Source organism: Chaetodon trifascialis, chromosome 4 (assembly GCF_039877785.1).
Source record: "Chaetodon trifascialis isolate fChaTrf1 chromosome 4, fChaTrf1.hap1, whole genome shotgun sequence".
Taxonomy (NCBI): Eukaryota; Metazoa; Chordata; class Actinopteri; order Chaetodontiformes; family Chaetodontidae; genus Chaetodon; species Chaetodon trifascialis.
Window position 1 is genome coordinate 25,238,765 of NC_092059.1, and position 22,699 is coordinate 25,261,463.

At 40.0% G+C, this 22,699-nt stretch overlaps 3 protein-coding genes across 5 annotated transcripts in view; all 3 read left to right on the plus strand.

Moving 5' to 3' along the window:
* The window catches only part of LOC139329911 (1-phosphatidylinositol 4,5-bisphosphate phosphodiesterase gamma-1-like), a 31,059-nt gene extending 26,499 nt beyond the window's left edge, over nucleotides 1–4,560 (plus strand). For all 3 annotated transcript variants that reach the window (XM_070960548.1, XM_070960549.1, XM_070960550.1), the window contains 4 exons: nucleotides 20–181; nucleotides 343–431; nucleotides 1,233–1,417; nucleotides 2,231–4,560. In XM_070960548.1, coding sequence (XP_070816649.1) covers nucleotides 20–181; nucleotides 343–431; nucleotides 1,233–1,417; nucleotides 2,231–2,291 — 497 coding nt within the window. In that variant the 3' untranslated portion in view covers nucleotides 2,292–4,560. The remainder of the gene's footprint in view (nucleotides 1–19; nucleotides 182–342; nucleotides 432–1,232; nucleotides 1,418–2,230) is intronic.
* Nucleotides 4,561–8,948: 4,388 nt separating this feature from the next.
* On the plus strand, nucleotides 8,949–17,950 carry LOC139330549 (alanine aminotransferase 2-like). The gene is made up of 11 exons (XM_070961510.1): nucleotides 8,949–9,204; nucleotides 11,862–11,951; nucleotides 12,071–12,179; nucleotides 12,290–12,426; nucleotides 13,319–13,562; nucleotides 13,649–13,728; nucleotides 13,824–13,960; nucleotides 14,546–14,717; nucleotides 15,103–15,258; nucleotides 15,752–15,864; nucleotides 16,580–17,950. Exons 1-11 carry the CDS (start codon nucleotides 9,106–9,108, stop codon nucleotides 16,668–16,670), a joined length of 1,428 nt encoding a protein of 475 aa, XP_070817611.1. The 5' UTR covers nucleotides 8,949–9,105; the 3' UTR covers nucleotides 16,671–17,950.
* Nucleotides 17,951–18,127: 177 nt separating this feature from the next.
* Nucleotides 18,128–22,060, plus strand: LOC139329973 (chymotrypsin-like elastase family member 3B). Its single transcript, XM_070960650.1, has 8 exons — nucleotides 18,128–18,167; nucleotides 18,762–18,850; nucleotides 19,512–19,609; nucleotides 19,686–19,808; nucleotides 20,734–20,870; nucleotides 21,031–21,173; nucleotides 21,277–21,429; nucleotides 21,989–22,060. Exons 1-8 carry the CDS (start codon nucleotides 18,128–18,130, stop codon nucleotides 22,004–22,006), a joined length of 801 nt encoding a protein of 266 aa, XP_070816751.1. The 3' UTR covers nucleotides 22,007–22,060.
* The last annotated feature ends 639 nt before the right edge of the window (nucleotides 22,061–22,699 follow it).

A 22,699-nucleotide genomic window follows, 5' to 3' on the forward strand; every position in this document is an offset into this window, starting at 1 on the left:
TTCCTCCTGACCCTCCCAGCTGATAACGGTCTGAATCCTGTGTGGGTGCAGAAGCAGTTTGTGTTTGACATCCACAACCCCACCTTCTCTTTTCTGCGCTTCACTGTCTACGAGGAGGACATGTTCAGTGACCCTAACTTCCTGGCCCAGGCAACCTACCCTGTCCGTTTGCTACGAACAGGTGAATGTGGAGTAATAGATCCTGATTTTAGATGATTTGGGAAGGCCCCTGTTTTAAAGAGTTACAGTTGAGAGTTGTAAATTCTTCCTGCTGATGTTTTGACAAATTCAAATCATGAAATATTTGTATATTTGATTGAGCTATGTCTTGTGCATTGCCAGGCTACAGGAGCATCCCTCTGAAAAACAGCTACAGTGAAGAGCTGGAGTTGGCCTCACTTCTGGTCCATATAGAAATTGTCAATGCCAAGGTACACAACCCCAGTGTCACTAGTTTACTTTCTCCAGTTTGCAGCTAGCCAAATTGATTGACAGGTACCTTGTCATTATTAATTCCATAGTAAATTATTTATAACTCGTTTCATTAGTTTTTTATTATGTTCTCCTTGGATTCATTAATTTATACAACAGAATTTTGTAGATGTGGGAGTAGGTTGCTGCAAGTAAGGGAGTTCAAGTATCTCTGGGTCCTCTGAGTGGTGAGATGCAGGAATAAACCAGGAGTGTGTGATGGACAAGTGGATTGACGTGGTCGTCAGCAGTAATGGTGGCCGTGTCAGATCTTTGTGGTGAGGAGGAAACTGAGCCAGAAGGCACAGCGTTCATTTTACCAGTTCATCTACGTTTCAACCCTCACTTATGGTCATGAGCCTTCATGACTGTGGATGAAGTGGCTCAAATGAGTTTCCTCCATAGAATAGCTGGGTTCAGCCTTTGAGATAAAGCTGAAGGAGCTCAGATGTCCAGAGGGAGCTCAGAGTACAGCTGCAGCTCCCTCTTGTCAGAAGGAGTCAGTCCAGATGGTTCAGGCATCTGGCAACTGATAGGAGACAGCAGGGTAGATCCTGAACGTGCATTATTATTGAGCGACCACGGAGACCCGGCCTCAAATAAGCCACAGAAAAAAGAGAAAACAAAACAATATGCTCATTCTGCTGAAAGTCAATAAATCATTATACTACATCATCAACCTGCCCTCCTGTAGGCATATTCATCCACAAGCTGTAACATACACTGTCCTTGCTGTCCTCCATTCCTCCCTGTGGCTGCAGGAGGAAGATGATGAGAACCTGTACATGTCCATCCAGCGGCTGCGGGATCGAACCAGCGAGCTGTCGAACCAGGTTTCCCTCTTGGAGAGGTCGGGCTCAGGAGACCTCAGCTACCAGCAGAGTCTGGAGGAGCTCAGAGCAGCTCAAGATCAGCTGAGTGAACTGGTAGAGGCTCGAAACCGCAGGTGACTGATAACACAGCACAGACACAGAGGAATAGGATTCACAAACCCATTTAAACACCTATTTCAGTTTCATGTGTTTTTGATAATAAGTTGAAAGAAATCAATCGATTGTTTATTAATGTATATAGTGATCATTTGTAGCCCTGCTATTTTTGTGGGGCTGCAAGTCACAATTATTTTCCAGTTATAGTCTTAACTAATCATTTGATCTACATAATGCAAGCAAATATAAAAAAAATGGCCATCACAAGTTCCCAAAGCCCAAGGTGACATCTTAAAAAATGAATTCCTTTCTCCAAAACCCAAAGATACACAGTCGTAAAAGACTAAAACAAACACAAGAGAAAATATTCACTTTGGAGATGAATTGGAGGTGAATTTCTGCCATTTTTGCTTAACAATTAATTGATTATCAAAATATGTACCAATTCATTTCATGCCAATTACCTATTCAATTAATCAACTAATTCTTCCAGCTGTTTTTGCATTAATATGCCATAGTTTTTTTGTTGTTTTTTTTTTCATTTCATTCATTGTGTATTTATTAGAGTAGTGCTACTTTAAATTGTGGCATCTCCAAGTAGATTTTTGAAAATTGGTCAAATTAATTTTATCCAAACGCAAGTCTCTCACCTGTTGCTGGTTTAACTTTAAACCTGAATTCAGCACTTAAATAAGAACTTTTTCTTCTGAAGACTAACAAAGATGTCCATAACCACAGACAAAGGATGATGAAAGTATGAACGCACACACTTACATAGAAAACAATGCTTCACATGCAAAATAATCTTTTTTTTTTTTTTGCTTTTGTAGGCTGATGGAGAAGAAGAGGAGGGAGAGGCTGAGGCAGCAGGTGGCAGCAAAGCGCAGCTAATCCTCCCGTCCACCAGAGAGCACTAAAGTCCAACACAAACAGTGCCTGACACTTGCTGCCTCCAGTGCTGTGCAGTGACAGCCTGAGAGGACAAAAGGCTGTCTGCAGCAGCAACATGCAATCCACTTATAACTGGAAACAAAAACATGTTCCTTCACAATAACATGTGAGCTTTTATTGCACACTCTTGTACTAATGGCAGAGGAAAAAGTGACAGTCCAAGTGACAGAAGCATCTCATGGACAAATAAAAAAAACCTCACTTAACTAAGCTATAAAACAATCACAGACTGAAGGCTGAAACACATTAAGAGCAAATTTCCTCTCATGTCTTCATAGAAACAGATTTATGATCTTGGTTAAAGCTGAAACAATTGATCAGTCAATGGACAGAAAATTAATCTGCAACAGTTTTGAGAGTTAATCATTCAAGGTATTTTACAAATATCAAATATTTGCTGATTCCAGTTTTTCACTTGTGAGAATTTGCTGCTTTTATTTGTGTCATGTGATTCATAAATAGATCATTTTTGTTTTTGGACAAGCTATTTGAAGATGCATCTTGAGCTTTAGTTAATAATAACAGCCATTTTTCACTATTTTCTGACATTTTCTGAACAGAATAATTAGTCAGTTAATTGAGAGAATAAATATTAGTTGCAGCTTTAATCATTTATAATGGTCGAATTTCAGACACTTGATGTTGTAAATGTCAGCTAATTAGCATAAACGTGCTGTTGGCCAACTGCCACCACAAGAATCAAAACTAAATACAATTTTAATGACATTTTCAACACACTCTGTCATTTCGTTTTCCAACAAACATTAATGCTGTCCAGTAGAACAAAGATTACAAGCCAAACAAAACATGCAAAAAAATAAATCCTTTTGGCCTGGCTGCCTTGAGAAAGTGCAAATTCTTAGTGTTGATGGTGGTATCACATGCCACGACACTGAAACTGAACTGATAACAAGTGATGCCTTTGGACATTAAGTTTGAAGCTCATAAAGTTCACTCTTACTGTGTTTTGGTCTTTAGTAGGAGAAAGAGGATATAAGGGAGAAGAAAACTCAGGTTACACAGATGGATGGAATCTAAAAGCTATCAGGATGGAAAAAGGGAGCAGAGGGCACACGTAGCAAAAAGTAAATATCGTATGTGCCTTTGATGTTGTGCTTTGTGGAGTATAATTACTCTTGTGTTGAACAGAGTAAAAGCAAACTGACTGCTTTCTCTATAACTGGAACAGTGGCCCTTTGAGGGAAAACTGCTATCAACCTGGCTGAGACCACTACTCATGAAATGGGTTTGAAAGGGATCTAAAGCCTCCTAAAGTTCCTCCTTATCAAGACCATGTCTTTTTGGGTTGATCACGTGGACTCACATGTCCCCAGGTGGCGGGGACGTCACAGTCGTTCCTGTTCTGCCTGAGAGAGCACAAACTGGAAGAACAAATCCTCACCAAACCACACCCACAAGGTCTTTTAATACTTCTCCAAAGGGCTCTAAATTTATCTATACTACCTTCTAAGAGGACCGAGAACAGCGGGCAGAGGAGGAGGAAAGAGAAGACCACTTTCCTCACAGTGCCCCCGGGAAATCACCTTCACAGGGGCTCTGGTGTGTTTGTCGCGGTCAGACACAAACACACGCGCGACAACAAAGGGCTATCACAGAAAACTAGCAGAGCACTCTTTTAGGTGTTGGTTCAGATTTCTCTAACCTCACATCTGAACCTCATGACCAGGATCAGGTCCCATCATCTGGTTCCAATCAATAGATGTGGCTCACTGGTTCGACTGCATGGCTTCATATTTAACAATTGCCCCAACTACACACACACACAGACACACCCCTTCTGTAGCTACTTCACCTTCCCATCATCCTCCTGTCTAATTTCTCATTGTATATAGCTTCTTTTATTTATCAAACAGGTAGGGATCCTGTTTTCATAGATGAAAGAACATACTAGAAGACTGATAATGGACTTCAGATTGAAGATACTATAACTTTCTGTAGAAATGAATATTGTGTACCTAGAGCTCCCTTTAAATGTCCCTGTAGACACAAACCTCTCTTTCTCCCTCTGCTACCGTTGCACTGGGTAGGGACTTCTATGCAAAGGTCGTCTTCTTGGCCTATAGACATTGTGTATTAGGCAATTTGAATCAAGTTGTGTTTTCTTTCCATATCTATGCTAATTGTCCAGTATTATTACTCTGCGTTACAAATCCTGTGCAAGTTTCCATTTAATAAAGCTCTTTCATGTACTTCCTGTGCACTCTTTTTCTTTCTGAAAAAAATGTCAGACAAAAAGTGAACAGCTTTAATGAACAGCAATTTTACTAATTGTTTTTTTTTTTTTCCATCTTAAAAGGTCTTAAAAGTGATGACATCTCAGCCTGTGTTCCAATGATTTTTAAATTTTAAATTCCTCCCACCTTAAATCAAATGCAATACTCCAAAAGAAATTGACAGCACATACAGGAAGAGTAACTTCAATGCTAACATGCAGATGTTAAGCAGATATAATGTTAAACACTAAAAATATTCAGTATACAATAATAGAGAGCGGAGAAAAGCATTAGAGATGTGAAAACAAATATTTGAGGTTTTTGCTGAATAACGTTTAATCTTTGATAAATTAATTTTCTGTTGATTTCCTAATTGATTAATCAACTAATGGTTGCCGCTCTATTTCAGTTACAGTACAAAATAGGGGATTAAAAGCACTTTTATAAAGGATGATAGCTCAGCTGTCAACCGATTTCAACAGAGTTACTAGAACATTAATGAACCATTAGTGTTTCCGTGGCTTCCTGGATCATGTAATAAGTTCTCAATGAGAACAGAAAGTACTTTGTCTCCTGGTTGAGCTGAAAACAGAGCTTTCAGTTAACTATCAATGACAGGAAGTCAACTCTTAAATGCTACTACTTCACCATGGCCTCTAATGGACTGATTTGGTGTTAAAAACTATCATGTTTCACTTTCCAAATCTTTACAACAGGCGTGAATGTGAAGTCGACACATGAGATTGCCCACAATAACACAGAGGTTGAAAGATACCTGAATTTTCATTCAACAACTTTAATGCCAACTCTTGCTTGTCACCCAGCCAATGTCATGGGAGACACCAGCTCAGAGACTTAAGGCTTAGGCTTTTTCCATAACTGTCCCAAAACTGGTTTTGATAACTGCCTTACAGTTTACATTCCATGACACAGAAAGTGAGTTAAAGTCTGAAATCGCAAACTAATGGATGGATGGAACAAAAATGTGAAAAATTAGTTGTTATTGCGGGCTGCACGGTGGCGCAGCAGGTAGTGCGCGTGCCTCACAGCAAGAAGGTCGCTGGTTCGATTCCCGGGTCAGGCCTTTCTGTGTGAAGTTTGCATGTTCTTCCCGTGCATGCGTGGGTTCTCCCCGGGTACTTAGGTTGATTGGTGACTCTAAATTGCCCCTAGGTGTGAGTGTGAATGGTTGTGTGCTGGTTGTGCGACCGGTCCAGGTCGGCGGTGTACCCCGCCCCCCGCCCATCGACAGCCGAGATAGGCTCCGGCCCCCCCGCGACCCCGAAAGGGATAAGAGGCATAGAAGATGGATGGATTGATAGTCGTTATTGTTCATTGTATATCATTGTTACCTGGTAATGAATGGATACACTTTGTGAAAAAAACAGCTTTCCATAATAGTTGTGTAGCTTTTGTGTCACTGACTGACTGGTGTGCCTTGATTTTGTATGTTGGTGTGACCGGGTTGTGACTGACACGAGAGAGTCACAGTGTACTTTCAAAGAACATTTGCTATTGGCTTCATTTTAAGAGATGTTTTTAAAATGCTGTGGAATTTTCTGGAGCTTTGTTTGAAAGGAAAGCACCATGACATTTTCACATAATATCACCTCATATATGTCCTGCAGTGGATTATGGAGGTGTCCTATATTCTCCTGCTGTTATCACCACCCTTCTGGACGCCACTGACCTGAGCGGTCACATCATCACTGTGAGGTATATGAAAAAGTCGGTAGGTCATCACTGACAGCTGAAAGGCATCAGCCTACCTGTGTTTTCATTTTTCAGGCCTCGATGTCTGCTTGCCATAATACCCCTGTTAGAAAAACCAGCATAGACCAGCAAAGCTAGCCACCAGCAAAACCAACATGGGGTATGCTGGTTGTACCAGCTTATGTTGTGTTTTGATGCTGGTGACCAGCATTCCATGCTGGTTATGCTGGTCCAGCATCATTAGCAACAATATTCTGGTCCACCAGCGTTAACAACACCATGCTGGTGTACCAGCATAGCTATGTTGACTAACCAGCTAAACCAGCATCAATCCAGCATAAACCAGCATAGACCAGCATGGAAATGATGTAAGAGCCTGGCTTAGCTACACACAACCTGGAATTTTATGTCACTGAGGATGACAAAGTGACATACGTATGAATTCACGCACTCATGGCACAGCATCGGGGACAATTTTGGGGTTCAGTATCTTGTCCAAGGATACATATACTTACATATTGTATGTATTATATGTATTATAACCCACCACTCTTCAGCACCATGGAGCCTTGAATGCCAGCCCCCTCCACAAAAGACAGACGTCTTCTCCACGGCACCACTGTGTCAATTACAACCATGAAACAATGGATGTAGATGTGACTGTGTATTGAATAAACAACGACCCAATTTCTGTAGTCTGTGTTCCAAATGTGGAAAACCTGCAAAACTTTCCTATGACATATACACACAGGTGACATATCCGGAGAGCCTCTTTGGGCTTACAAATGAGTTTTAAAGAGTCCAGCACCAAAATATCTGAACCTACACTATAGACCCCTGCTCTACGCTGTATTACTGCTTTTGGTAAAACCTCTCTTTTTCAAAGGATATTCTCCTCACTTGGACCACTTTGTTGCAGAATGCTCAGGAAACCCTGAATGATCTATCAGTGATGAGCTGCCAGTCACTGATAACAGGAATCTACCTTTAGCCCTGCCTGCAATCACCATCTTGTTTTTGAATTTCTTTTTGAATCTGCCAGCAGTCATTTCACATTTTCCATATAACATTAAATTCAATTTGTACAGATTCCATTATTTATCTTACTAAACATTATTCAGTCAGTTCAGTCTGCACCATCCAACAAAGTCATCGACCAGACCTCTGTATTCCTCCTCCTGTTGTCCACTGGCATTTGTCCACCCATGATGGCAAAGTTACCGCTGAACCTCTGACTCCAAGTTGTAATTGAAGTCAGTTTCTGTGGAACCTTCCCCTGAGGGGAAGGGTTCCAAGCAGGTTCCTCAGAAACTGTGGGAGGATCAGTTTCTTAAGGGTCTTCACCATGTAGGATGTCAGAGCCATGTTCTGCAATCATTAAAGACTTTGGGGTACCCCTTTTTGGGTACCTGGACCATGCATGACATCTTCCACAGTATGGAAACCTTTTTGAGTGTGCACCTCAGGTTGAAGATGTGCTGCAGGATTCCACACAGCTGTACAGCACATGACTTGATATGCTGCTTATGCAGTTGGGCAGCCAGTAGCCTTTCCTGGGTGTAGTCTTTGGAGGCCTCTTCTTACCTGGCCAGCTGTGACGGTTGGGGGTGGAGGGGTGTGTGTGCTGGTAGTATTTATTGGGGGGTAAGGGATCACTTTCAGGTTGGGCTGTTGAAACCCCGCATTTGGTTGACTGCCAGTGATGCTCCTCATGACTCTCCACACCTACAGATGTTGTGTACTGTCAGAGGTTACTGGAGGAAAAAAAGTGTGTTTGTAGGAGCAGGGTATCAAACAATAAAACTACTGACAGGCACTATCTGAGGTAAGACACAGACTGAGATACTTAGGAGCCTGCTCCTCCGGTCTCCACCCGCTCTGTCTATTGTATGCTCACCCTGGAGGGGTCTATGTTAATGTTAGTGAAACTTTATTTTCTTTGGTTCTCCTGTGCCGTGGCAGAAAAATTTCCACACACTTACCCATCAATGATGTGAGTCAAACATCCAACTGATATTACAAAACTGACAGTAAAATTGGATTGACACTTTGAGGCGTCTTTTGTCTGTTTTCAACTATTTGGTGGCAGAAATTGATCACACATGAATATTAAGTAAGCCCGTTTATGTCTTAATTAATCTGTTTACATCAGTGGAATGTAACTAATAACATTTAATCAAGTACTGCACTTAAGTCCAAATGTGAGGTGCTTGTACTTTACTTGACCATTCCTATTTTATGCAACTTTATCTGTCAATTCCACTACATCTCAGAAAAAATATCTTATCTTATGGATACCTTATATGATGAATATGATGCATTGCTGTAGCTTAAACTACCCAACAGTTTCTAAAGTAGTTGAAATAAGCTCAACCTTAAACATTTACAGCAGTAAAATACATGTGAGTGCAGCAGTAATATTAATCCAAAAACATCAGATACTAGCAGTAAAGTTATAATGATATTAATGATATCATTAATATTAATATTAATATTAATATTAATATTAATAGTATGAATTCATCTGAATCCCTCCCATCTGTTCCAGACAGAAGCACAAATGCAATGAATTGAGAGAAAGAAAATGTGTTTTTTCTGAGGGAATCTCCATGCTGGGTTGATGATGTCTTCACACCCACAGCTCATCTGTGTGGTTTTCCCACGTGTTAAGAGACCAACTGTGCGCACACATGCACATACCACAGCACAGCACACCACACCCTCATATTATCACGGAGACCTCACCTTTAGTGGCCTAGCTTATTGGGCACCGATTCCACGGAAATCTTATCAGTCACACAGAAGAGATGAGTTCTGTGCGGGAGGTGAACCCCAGGGTGCGGGGGATCAGAGCCCCAACGAGCCTGCAAAGTGTGGCTGCTCGCATCACAGAGGAGATCAGACAGGTGAGTCGGACATGAAACACACCTGAACTAATCTGCACGATTTTCACTATTTGATTTCACCAAAGTGGACTACAGAAGACGAGATGATGCATATTTTAATGTCATTAAATGAAACGACGTATTATCTGTTGTTTCTGTTTTTTTTTTGTTTTTTTTTTCCTTGAGCAATTATCAGCGGTGATGGGAGACGAAGCTGTTCAGATCTTTACGTAAAAGCAGCAATACTAGTATGTAACGCTCCAATACAATTCCAATCACTTATTTCATCCTTTAACTGTACCGTGGAGGCTACCTGAGTTTTCAAAGGTAAAAATTCTCATGAAGAATGGACCCTGTCAGTGTTAAATTATCCGATACATCGTGTTATTGAATTGTTGTTAGTGACACATTAACATATTTGCAGTTTTTAACGTTGAGGGGCTTCTAAGCCTTGATTTTAACCACTTTACGTGGCCTTACAGGTGGGCAGTAAGCTGTAACAGTGCCTCATATTTCATAGACTCACCACACACTTTGTAATTAAAACTTGCAAATATAAGTATTTAATATCTATAGAGATGTAAAAAATAACATAATTACATTTTACTTTAAAAAAATATAAAATATAAAGCACAAAAAATTTAAGCCTAAGCCTTAAAATTATAGATCAGCCCCCCCCCCCCCCCCCCCCCCCCCCCCCCCCCCATTGGCTGGAGTCTCCGCATTAACTGGTTGTGCAGAATGAACTGTCCACATGACCAAAACAGCTTGGGGATACTTCGGGTTTCTATGTCCAAAACTGAACTACACCAACTTGTTTTTCTGCTCTAAAATGCCTCTGGCTCATTTGTTTATAAAAAAAAAATGGGAGAATGGGAAACCTCATGGGTACATACTATACACTGTCACAGTTGTGGACAGGTCCTGGGTCAACACTTTGCTTTTTCAGCATCTAATCATAAACTTTCCTTTTGTTTTCTCAAGGTAGATTGTTAAATCAAGTGTTACAGAGCTATCTGACAACCAAAATATAGGTTCTATTTACACTTTGTTATTTGGATTTTTAAAGAGTATGTTCATTCTTGAGGTTATAAGAGAAAAGGCTTTTAGGATGAGTATGGAAGCTAGATTTTGCTCTGCCTTTTATGCGGTGTCTTTAATTGTATTTGGCACAGGAATACTGACCTTAATACCAGTTGGCCCTTTACAACAAAATGCTGCTAAAGAATGGGATTCTACAGTCCCATGTATAGATGCCCCACACCTGACTGCTGGGTAGTTAGCTCATCGACACCTCAGAGCGATGGATGTACTCAGCTCCCAAAACCTTTTGGGAACATTATTTTTTGGTTGTGGGAATGTTCTCAAGATGTGACTTATTTCTGATTCCCATAATGTTCTGTTCTTAGTTGAAGGTTTATAAGTCTGAGTTGGGTACAGCTCCAATTTTTCAAGACTATCTGCTCATTCATGCTTTTAGATGGAAAGTCCATTCAAGCATTAAAATGTTTCACATCCTTCGGTCATAATGTGATTGATTAAACTTGTCAGTCTCTGCATGCCAATTGGACCTTTCCCCACTTTTCTAACTCTTCATAGGCCATCAGTTACATCTTCATACAAAGTTAAGCCAGCTGTGCAGTTTAGCTCCCATCTCCAACCTTACTCTCTTCCCTGATTGATTCCTATCCATGTGCCTTCAGTTGTTGTCTGCTCATTTTTACCTTAAGCCAGAAACTTTATTTAAAACTTAGAATATCCCACATCTTTCGTACATTATTGGCATTATTGAACATTTACTGCAGCAGCAGTACAGTTTGGCGTTAGCTTTTCAACATCGATCATTCATGCTTCTTGATGTTGAATAAATGTTAGATTTTCAGCCGTAAGTGACTGAATTAATATTGATTCAACCACCGTCTGCAGTTACATTTATTGATTATATATTGAAACAATGTATTGAAAAAATATTGATTCAACTGTCATCTAAGGGGCGGTCTACATCTAAATTTTAGATGATCCAAAATTGAAACAAAGTTCAAATATTTGATGAACATTTTGTTCTTTGACATATTTTACAAATAGTCTAAGCAATTACCAAGGCAAGGCTTTTACAAGAAGTGAACATTTTCCCTTTAAAACAAGTCTCTCTAATGAGGCTTCTCCTGAAATACATACCTTACAAATTTGAAATTAGGAAATACAACATCCATAGAATGCTGTGCTATGTATGAGGTGGTCCACACACACTACACACTAAACCATGTATTGCTGGCAGATATTTACACTTCAGTTACTGGATGCTGAATAATTAGAGATGTGAAGGCAAAATCTACTATTTCTCACAGCTTTTCAGAGCTGAGTGTCCTAGATATTTTGGACATGTGTTCAGTTTTTGTCTTGATTTCATTGTGGGATAAAAACAACAAATGTTTCATGTCATAATTTTTGTTGAAGAAATGAACACTGCTAATACAGAATGTACACATAATACTAACGCTTCGAGTGAAATCAGGTGCTCTTATATAACAAGTTTCTGAAGGCTTAAGGAGGTGAAATAAAAGGAGGGAAATTGGATGTTAGGCAGTTAAAGAAAAGGAAGAATGAAACTAGGCTGTCAGGGTTGAAAAATACATCCAGCATGAGCTTATATCTAACTCACACTGTGTTCTTCTCAGGGAGCAAAGAAACCCTTCAAGAAGGTGATTGATATCAGTGCAGGTGATCCCCACAGTGCAGGAATGGCTCCCATCTCCTTTGTTCGGCAGGTTGGTGTTTTATATTTTCCTTGTAAATGTTTGTCTCTGCTGCACCCCCTGTCTTGATCCCCTGTGATCAGTCTGACAGCTACAAACTGCCGCTCTGTGCCTGTCATTCGTTTCCTCAGCTGTTGGCAGTGTGTTTGTATCCTGAGCTCCTCAAAGAACAGAGCCTTCCTGTGGATGTCAGGCAGAGAGCACAGAAGCTTCTTGGTGCCTGCGGTGGAGGGAGTGTGGGTGAGAATGAATTGCAATAATTTAAGATGTTTAGCCCAAAATAGTTCATGGAATTTCTTTGACTGGCACCTCTGCCCTCATGGCTCCTTTATCCACTTTGTGGTTGACAGGTTCATACTCCACAACGTCCCGTGGTATACCACATGTCCAGCAAAGTGTTGCTGAGTTCATCATGAAGCGAGATGATGGAGTGACTTCACATCCAGAAAACATCATCTTGTCTAGCGGTTGTCAGAAGAATCTGTCTGTATGTTTTTTGGAGCATTATTAGTAGGTTGATAGTTGTAAGGTAATTATTTAGGGCCATGATACACATCAGCATAGTCCATTATGAATAAAAGTTTATTAATCAGCACAGAAAACATAAAGATAGACTGAGTATACATGCATGATACAACTCTGTGAGTCATGTTAACACATGCGAATTAGCACTAAACGCAATGTGCAGTGGAGTGATGGAATGTCATTTATTTTGCAGGTATTTAGCCATTAATCAAAGTATTGGACCGGTTACAATTTGCCTGATGATGGCACTATTTAAACAGTTAAAGATCACCAAAGTTATTACAGTTAATCATGTGGGAGGGATGAATGTCTACACCAAATTTCAGGGCAATCCATCCAGTGATTGCTGAGACATTTGAATCAAAATCTCAAAGGTAAACCTCTCTGTGATTAGCGCTGAATTGCATTTTAGTAATTGTTTACATGCTACTACGCTTAACTAAGACAGTAAACATGCTAAACATTACCTGCTGAACATTGGTATGTTAAACATTGTCATCATGACCATATTAGCATAACAACAACTTACATTTTGAAAAAAAGTTCGCTTTTTTATTCGTAAAAGATTTGCAACACTCACCACTACATTTTTTACTTAAACATAACTTGTTAATTATGGGAACTAAACTATTAACCTCAACTTTTTTCGTCTTACAATGGTATAATTGTAGCCTCACATAGCTTCCATGCTGGTTGTAGAATCTATCAGTCTGTCCATCAGTGATCATCTTGTCTTGTTAACAGCAACTGTTAGGAGAAAGTTCCACACTCATCCTCAATACAAATGGTACTTTAATGTACAATGAAAACATATATTTTTGCATGTTGTTAATTATATTCTTTATTGTGTTAAGCTGATTTTGCACCTGATGGCCAGCGGGGAAGGGGAGACCCAGACAGGTGTGTTGACCCCGATGCCCTGCCCACACACTCTGCCAATGCTGCTGGATATGTCCGGAGTGACATTGGTGCCATATCAGCTGATAGAGGATCAAGGCTGGGCTTTAGACCTGGACGAGCTGCACCAAGCGTTGAAGAAGGCAAAAGGTCACTGTAAGCCCAGAGCCATTTATATCAGCAACCCAGGAAACCCCACAGGTAAACTGCATACAGTATCCACATTGACTCATCTCCCTACCTGCCCTCCCCTCCCCTTTGATACTCACTACTATTCATCCTGCCAGGTCATGTGCAAGATAGGAAAACAATACAGGAAGTGATTCATTTTGCTGCAACTGAGGGCCTCGTCCTGTTGGCTGAAGAGGTGATTACAAGCTGCGCAAGACTCAAACACTTTTGTTGATCTGTTTTTAGTCTCACACACAAACTCCCTTTTTCACGTCCTTTTGCACCCTCTAGGTATACCAGGACAGTGTGTATGGACAGGACAAAGAGTTTATTTCCTATAAGAAAGTCCTGTTTGAGATGGAAAAAAAGTACTCGGAGACAGTAGAGCTGATTTCCTTCCACAGTGTATCCAGCGCCTGCATGGGAGAGTGAGTATCACTAATATAGACACTGCGTCACAAGTTGAAATGTACCAACTCGAGGTTTTGATGTTTCAGTTTACAAAACTTTGTGACTCCAGAAACAAGAGGAAAATAATAATAATATATATTTAATATATATTTATATAATAATAATATTTTGAAATAAACATAATGCTGCTCTAAGTGAACCTTTTTTTTTCTTTCATATTTTACATATTGTTGTTATTTAACCATGATTTCTACATATGTCTAGCCAAGTTAATTCAATTGATTATGGCCATGGAAAGATAAGTAATCTGGTTGTATAATTACAAAAGTAATTGAGGTTAAACAAATTTAAGCAAAACATAATATCTCCTGTTCTGAATTAACTAAGCCTAGTGTCAAAGTCTTGGCTTTTTATGTCCAACATCCACCTCAATTGCCTCCCTACAACTTCTTTTCATTAAATGTTGCCAGTGAACTAAATAAACATAGCATATGGCTGTAATAAATTCCTGTGTCCCAGTTCTTGTGAATAAAGTGCAGTGAAATTTTCCCTTTAAGTTTAGTCTGAATGCACTTTCTTTTCTGTGCTCCCCCTGTGTTTAGGTGTGGTCTGAGAGGAGCTTATATGGAGGTAATCAACTTGGATCCAGCAGTCAATGAATACTTGAGAAATATGCAGGCCACTTCCAGCCCTCCAGTTTTGCCTCAGCTCTGTCTGGAGGTAATGGTCAATCCACCCTCAGCTGGAGATCCTTCCTATGAAACATACACAAAGGTAAGGGGAAAAGCAGCCAAATCAGCAGTAAACACAACATCTGGCCTACTTTATGAAGTTGAAGGGAAAACATGTTAGCAAACAGCTGCTCATTTATACATCCAGCAGACCTTAAGCCACATCAGCATTTATGAGTCGTATTTCTGGTCCATCGACAAATCTAAGCTCATTGTTCACTCGACTTGCAGCTCTGTTTACCTCAGGCAACCCTGTCCCCAGGAAATTCTGTTATACACAACGTGCATTCATAATGACACACTGGTGAGAAACATTAAACAAGTGCTGTCAGTGCCTCAACATAACCATGGAGTTTTTAAGAGACTCTCCAGACCTAGCTCTTATGCTTTTACAAATGGTAACCAGTGCCCTTTCTTCTCAATCAAAGGAGATTCTTCACATTCAGACAACTCTGGCCCAGAATGCTCAGCGTGCCTGTGAGCTCCTAAATGATCTACCAGGGATGAGCTGCCAGCCAGCGATGGCGGGAGTCTTTCTTTATGCCCGTCTGCATTTACCACCTCGGATGAGAGAGGAGGCCAAGGTCAGAGGACAGTTATTGGCTGCAGTACTTCCTGATGCTGTAATAGATCACATCAATAATGTTTGTAAACCAAAAATGAAAAGCAAATATCTTCAGTTATGGCCAGCTGAAAAATACACAAAATGTAAGCTTGTTGGTTAAGTTACAAATGTGAACATAGGGATTATTTACAAGGTCAAAATGAAAACACACACACACACACACACACACACACACACACACACACACACACACACACACACACACACACACACACACACACACACACACACACACGAGTAACCCTCTAATGTGATGGTTAAAAAGCACAAAAACAGCAAAAAATATTTTCTTCTTCACGGGCATCACTGGTGATAAGAAATTATTTAATAAGAATCACTGTTGTGCGTATTATTACACATTGTAACGCTGTATTTTTAACAGTAATTGGATCACTTCACAAGTCGTGAAGAGATTCCTTGCAGTTGGTACAAGTTTCTGTTATTAATTTCAGGCGTTGGGAATGGAGGCAGATGTGTTTTACTGCCAGAGGCTACTGGAAGAGGAAGGTCTGTGTTTGGGAGTGGGCTGTGAGAACGGACAAGAAGATCAAAACTATCATGTCAGGTGAGGGAAACAGCTGTGTGTGTGTAGGTGTTGAGCGTCAGACTTCCAGACTGAGGACATTTTTGGAAGTGTTGGAAAGTGAGGATATTCTGGGAAAAGCAGGATATTTTTCAAAGTGAGGACACCTTATTTTCATTTTATGCAAGTTTTAGGGAAAATTAAGATGCTTTTGAACATGAGAACATTTTTGAGATTTTAGAGAATGAGGGAATTTTTGGCACGGGATATGTTTATAATTTTTGGAACTGGAATTGGAAAACAGTGTCACCTGTGGACACTGAGGACTCTTTGAAATTTAAGTAAACGTCTGGAAAGTCTTGGAAAGGTCCAAGGTCTAATCTTTCAGGATAACTGAAGAGCACCTTTAAGAGCCTGTGTGTTATTTTCTATTAATTTATATATCTTTTTTTTTTCATGGTGAGGCTACATTGTGAAGCTGTGTTACTTACAGCCTGTATTCAGAGCTGCTGTACAATTAAAGGTATTATCATGATTATTATCTAATTCAGTATGTTTGTGCACAATGAGTCTGTCCTCTGAGGGAATGTTGCTGATACAAGATGCCCCCCTGCCCGAGGATCAGTGTGTAATACCTGTTGAACGCTGACAACAGTAAAGACAGGTCATAGTCAGCGACTGCTGCTTGAAGCAGAGGCATGTCTTTATGTCCTGGATATGTTACTGCAGTGTTCTGTGTGTTTTCTTTCCCTTACAGGCTGTGTGTTTTGGCTCCTCCTGCCACCCTGGAGGAGGTCTTGGCATGCCTTCGTTCTTTCCACCTGCGCCTGCTGGACAGATTTTCCTGAGAGAAATATCAAGGACACACACTTAAAATAGCGTGACAGGATTTGCACCTCCAATGGAACACTGTCTTTAACTGTTGATCTTTTAATTACTTAAGATCTACATTGTCAGTAACAAGAATGATTTATTTCTTGATCCCCCAAAGAAATATATGTCAAATCCTTGATAAGAACTAATTAAATCACTGACAACATAATATTATTGTGTGTGTTGCATATGAAAACTGAGTTTAATACTTCATAATAACTATTGAAATTGAAGATGTAAGCTGTCCAATGACAACTTTCGGAACGTATCCTCACCATATAAATAACAACCTAAACTAAAAGTACAACAATGATCATGTGTGATTAACTTTAACTATTTGTGCTGGTTTAGTCATCCTTAACAATAAGAGGTCTGCTTGATGAGTCCACATGTAACATTTAAGAAGCTGCAGTTTTAGGCTTGTCTAAATGCTCCAGTGTGAGATATATCAGTGCTACAGTTTCACATGCAAGCTGGTAAGTGTCCAGTTTGCTGCCCACACACTTGGTGAGCTTCTAAACTCTGAATCTTTATTAGGTTTTCATCACAATAGTATGACAAATATCAGGGCCACGTTGAGGGAAAAGACATAATATTTTAAGGGAAAAAACTGAATATTGCCTCTGTCTTAGTAAGCAGAGGAGAACATTCTGTCTTCTATGTGTCAAATGAGAGATGGCTAACTAACTGTTTGAAAATACTTCTGATCAGGCATACATGTCTTCATGATGTGGCTTATTGCCGGCACAAATCTTAACTTCACCACCCCTATAACCTCCTGTAACCATCTTCCCTCAGCTTTTCAATGGGAATCATCCTGGAGTAGAGAGACAGCCCCAAACCGAGCAAAGATGAAGTGTTCAGTATGGAAAAGCAAACTATTTACAAGTAGCAGTCATTGTGGACCTCTCACTCAAACTTATGATCAAACTGACTTTCAGCTCACACCAAAGACTGCTGAGAGTTCCAGGAAGTCGCCTTGCTGTGGAAAGATGATTGAAATAGACTGGAGAGGAACTGAAAACAACTCAGCTGCTGGGACTTCTGTAGTTTCTGTGAAGCCTTCTAGACTCTGGACAACATGAAGATGAATTAAATGAAAAACTTTAAATGCTTAACAGCCAAATTAATTTATTAATTGGCATCCACATTTTCATTGAGCCTTTATTCCATCACAGTTGATTTTAAGGCTGGTTAACGATGATGTAACTAAAACTAATTCTGTGTTATTGTGATTAAAGATTCTTATTTATTCATGTGTTCATGAGTGGGGGTGTGTAAGGACAAGTGAAACACATGCAGCAGGTAGCAGAGTTTCCCAGGTCAAAGACTGGACTGTGTGGGTGCATTTGTGTGTTTATCTCTGATTACCGTTCAGTTTTGAGAGTATAAAAGCCGTAAAACACTCTCAGACACTCTACTGTCAGGAACCATGATGAAAGTTGCCTTTGTCCTGCTGTTTGCTGCCTACGGTGAGTCTCATCCACATGATTTAACGCGGGTCACCTCTACCTCCAAGTTAGACTTGTGACACTGACAGCGGTCCGGCCTGTGTGTGCCACTGCACTGGATTTAAGATTTACAGACTAATACACAGTTTTATCATGGCCTTACTCTCCTGACAAGTTGGTCAAACTTATCTTCAGGAGGGATTAGAAAAGCAAGTAGATGAAGGGAAGCAAATGTTTCAGAATATGATCTAAGTGAGTGACTGATCATGCCTCCAGTCATTGAGTGTGACCTCAGCTCTCCTTATGCTACTCTGGGTTTTTGTCTCTCTGTTGGGGCAAAACCTCTTTAAAAGTGTTTTGTGCCAGGAATCCATGAATAATAATAATAATAATAATAATAATGATAAATTAAAGCTGGGTTTCTAAGCCCTTCAGGTCACTACAACGCCTCTGAATATGCAACCTGCTGCTGCGATTAAATAATTCAGAATGAGTTTTTCCCCCTGAAGTTTGCATATAGGAAGACCAACCTAATCCCTGAGAAACAGTTCCAGTCAGTGTTATAGCTTTCAGTATCAGTCAGGCTTTGTAACTTCAGCTCTTTCTGTGGCCCAGCCTACGGGTGTGGCACACCCTCCTATCAGCCCTTGATGAGCCGTGTGGTGAACGGGGAAGATGCTCGACCCAACAGCTGGCCCTGGCAGGTGAGTTGTTAATAATCAGGCCATATGACAGATGAGGTGATAAAGATTTGCCATCTACTTCACATTTTTCTTTAATCATATCTCTTAAATTAGGCCTCTGTTTGAATATTTCTGATTGTTTCAAATGATTGTAGTTCGTAATGCAGATGAATGGGCAGGTCTGCTACATATTATTTTCTGCAACACCCTGTTAAAACAATAAACAATTAAACAATTTCCCCTCGGGGGTAAATAAAGGATTTCTGATTCTGATTAAAGATACAATGAAATAACAGGATTGAAATGACACACAGAGTCATTCATAAAGAGAGTAACAAACATGAAACAAAGCACAGCACAGGTATGTGATCAAGAAAACTAATTATTCAGAATTAGTCATCTGGTTTTGTCACTGACAAGCAATTTCCAAAAAACACTGACTGTCCAGAGATCGTTCTCTGTCACCACTGCGTATAAAACCACATGTATGGCCTGATAGAAGATACATACTGCACATGCATCCATACATCTCACAACATGTTAAATCACATTATTAAAACAGTTGCTTCTGACAAGAACACACAAAAAACAGCATAATAAAGTTAAAACAATGTATTGTTCCTCTGTATTAATGTCTCTAAGTGATGTGTGGCTCTAAATCTGTCTCTCGTGTGTTTCACAGGTTTCTCTGCAGTATCTCAAAGGCTCTAGGTATTCTCACAACTGTGGAGGCACTCTGCTCACTCCTAACTGGGTCTTGACGGCTGCCCACTGCATCGGGTAGGTTACAGTTTACTGTCATTCTCATGTCAGATGAAGGTTTTATCTAAAGTGTGTGTGTCTATGTTTGTATCAGACATACCTACCGTGTGGTGCTGGGCAAACACGACCTGACCAAAGAGGAGGGCTATGAGCAGATCAGAAGTGTGGAGAAGATTGTGGTTCATCCCAAGTGGGACGAGACCTGCGTGGGTTGTGGGTAAGAGTGTGTAACTCCTCCATACAGCTGCTTTTAGCTTATGTGTCAAATTGAAAAACAAGACAGTGACATTTCACAAATTTGGACTAATTGATTTTTTTGGTCACTGTCATGCAGACGACACAGATGTGTGTCCTTTTACAACCAATGAAGAAGACACTTTCTTCCACTTCCTATCCTTTCTTTCAGAAATAATATACTGATTGTTCCAAAATGTTCTCCAGCTACATGAAAACAATTCTGAAATCATTCTTTTTGGTCATCCAAAGTCCATCTCAATTTTCTGAAAATACTGGCTCCCTGGCAACAAAGTTCCAACCACCCTGAACCAGAAACCAGGGTGGAATAATAGAAAGAGACCTTTCATTTAACAAACGAGGTCCAAAAGTTGTTAAATCATGTTTCAACTCAACTCAAATCAAATGAGGAACATCTCAGAAAGCATCTCAAAAATTTTATATCATTTTATATGAATACTTTTTATATAAACTTTTTTTTTTTTTTATCAGAAACACAGCTGCTCAGCTTTTCTGATAGCATTCTGATATTTTACTGATTACCTTTAAAGTACCTAATGGTTTAGCTCCCAGTTATATTACTGAATTACTGCTCACCTGTGAGCCATGAGCCTCAGATCCTCAGACAGGACTCTGCTGGCTGTTCAGAAGTCCAGGTTCAGGACTAAAGGTGACCTGGTTTGTGCGGTCAGGGCTCCTCAGCTCTAGAACTTCCTGCCTGAAGATCTGAGGCTGCAGAATAAGTAACATCTATTATTACAAATGCTTTTAATTCATGCTAGCAAACTGTTTTGATGCCCAACATGTCCTGTCACTATATTAATGTTAATGTCAATTTGACATTTATTCACTATATTTTTTCCGTGAGTTGTTTCTTTATGTTTTAAAACGATTTTCTTGCTGCTCAGTAATGACATTGCGATGATCAAACTGGCCTCACCTGCCGAACTGAACGACAAGGTGAAGCCCTCCTGTGTGCCACAGAGCGGAGAGATCGCTTCTCACAACGACCCCTGCTACGTCACTGGCTGGGGAAGAATCTCCAGTAAGTGTCTGAAATGTGACGGCACACTTATTCTGACCTATAAGACATTATAAACTCATTGATGGGACTGTACTCCACCAGTTTAATGTCAGTTTGTTCTGAATTTAAATAGAATAATAAATTGGCTTATCTAATTTCAATCTGTCTCCTTATTTCCCAGCACATGGTCCTCCTGCCTCGCAGCTCCAGCAGGCTCTCCTCCCTGTGGTCGGCCATGACATCTGCAGCCGCAGGGATTGGTGGGGCCGCGGTCTGAAGACCACAATGATCTGTGCTGGTGGTGATATTCGCTCTGGCTGCTTTGTATGTACCGCTCCCCTCATCTGGTCATCACAACACAATAAGAACAGCAGGTTCACCCTGAATGCATCTGTTGCCTTCACCTGTCCTCTGTCTGTGTCTGCAGGGAGATTCAGGAGGCCCTCTGAACTGCAAGGGTGCTGATGGCAAATGGTACGTGCAGGGGGTTACCAGCTTCGTCTCTGGTCTAGGATGCAACGCCATCAAGAAGCCCACGGTGTTCACTCGCACCTCTTCCTTCACCGACTGGATTGCTGATGTGAGTTTCTGTCAGAGAAAAAACACAGCTGGCGTAACCATGGGAAATTATTAGCAACAGATCCAGTCAAAAAAACCCAAAACAAAACAAAACAAAACAAAACAAAAAAAACAGAACACACAAAGATATAATACAGGCCCATTGCAGACATTTACGTCTCAATATTTGAGCCCTTGCATTTATGTTGGTCCAAATTAAAAAAAAAAACAAAACAGAACATATAACATATAAGTAAATAGTTAACTAAATAAATGAATTACCATAAAGAAAAGTCATAAAGTCATTAAGAGACTTGTATTTTTGGTGGTCCTTGAAGGCTGGTCCTTGTGTTTGGAAGGACTAGTATACAGTATCTAATATCATGGCTGTGATCCTTTATCTGCCACAAAAAATATACAAAGGTGCAATAACAATGTCTCAGTAATATTAAAACAGTAGCTACACAACACCTCAGAATGAAAGTGCAGTCTCTCCTCATTTGACCTGTGAAGCTAATCTGTTTATTTCCTAATTTTACCTGCCTTTTCAGTATTTCTAACTTTTTTTTCTTATCTTTCAGGCTATGCTGCAGAACTGAAGACCTGGAGCTTTTTAAATTTCAATAAACTTCATTCACTCATCATCTACACAAGCTGTCTTTCAGTTTTGTTTTTATAGTGGAAGCAATATAAACTAAAGCTGTGCCCAAATGCTGCATATTAATTATAATCAGGTTTTGAGTATGTGGTGTGTTCACACTGGAAAAATGCCAAAATTCAGACTAATTAATGTGTGATTTTTAAGTGTGCTGCTGAGGGACACTATTGTCCTAAAATGCAATGCACAGAATGGAAAGGAAGGAGCTGCTCACAGCAGGAATAAAAATAAAACTAATCATAGATGATGGTAAATCAGCTCAGGAACACCTCAGAAAACAACCAACCAACCAACCAACCAACCAACCAACCAACCAACCAACCAACCAACCAAACAAACAAACAAACAAACAAACAAACAAAGACTAAAAACATTTTGCTGTGTTTGAAGTTTAACTGGCAGTCATATTTTAAAGTTTTAAAAGTTGCCTTGCACAGTGCATGTATGACATAATTCCCTGTTAATATTAAAAGATACAGTATGTTGATTTCTTGTATACTTTTGCCACCATTGCAATCTTTAAAATATTGCTGACCTCATGATGCACAGTTTGAAAATTAAGATCAAAATTGATGCAGCAGAACCAGAGATATCATGTCTTTTCTGGTCAGTTTGATTGGGGATTGGATGCTTA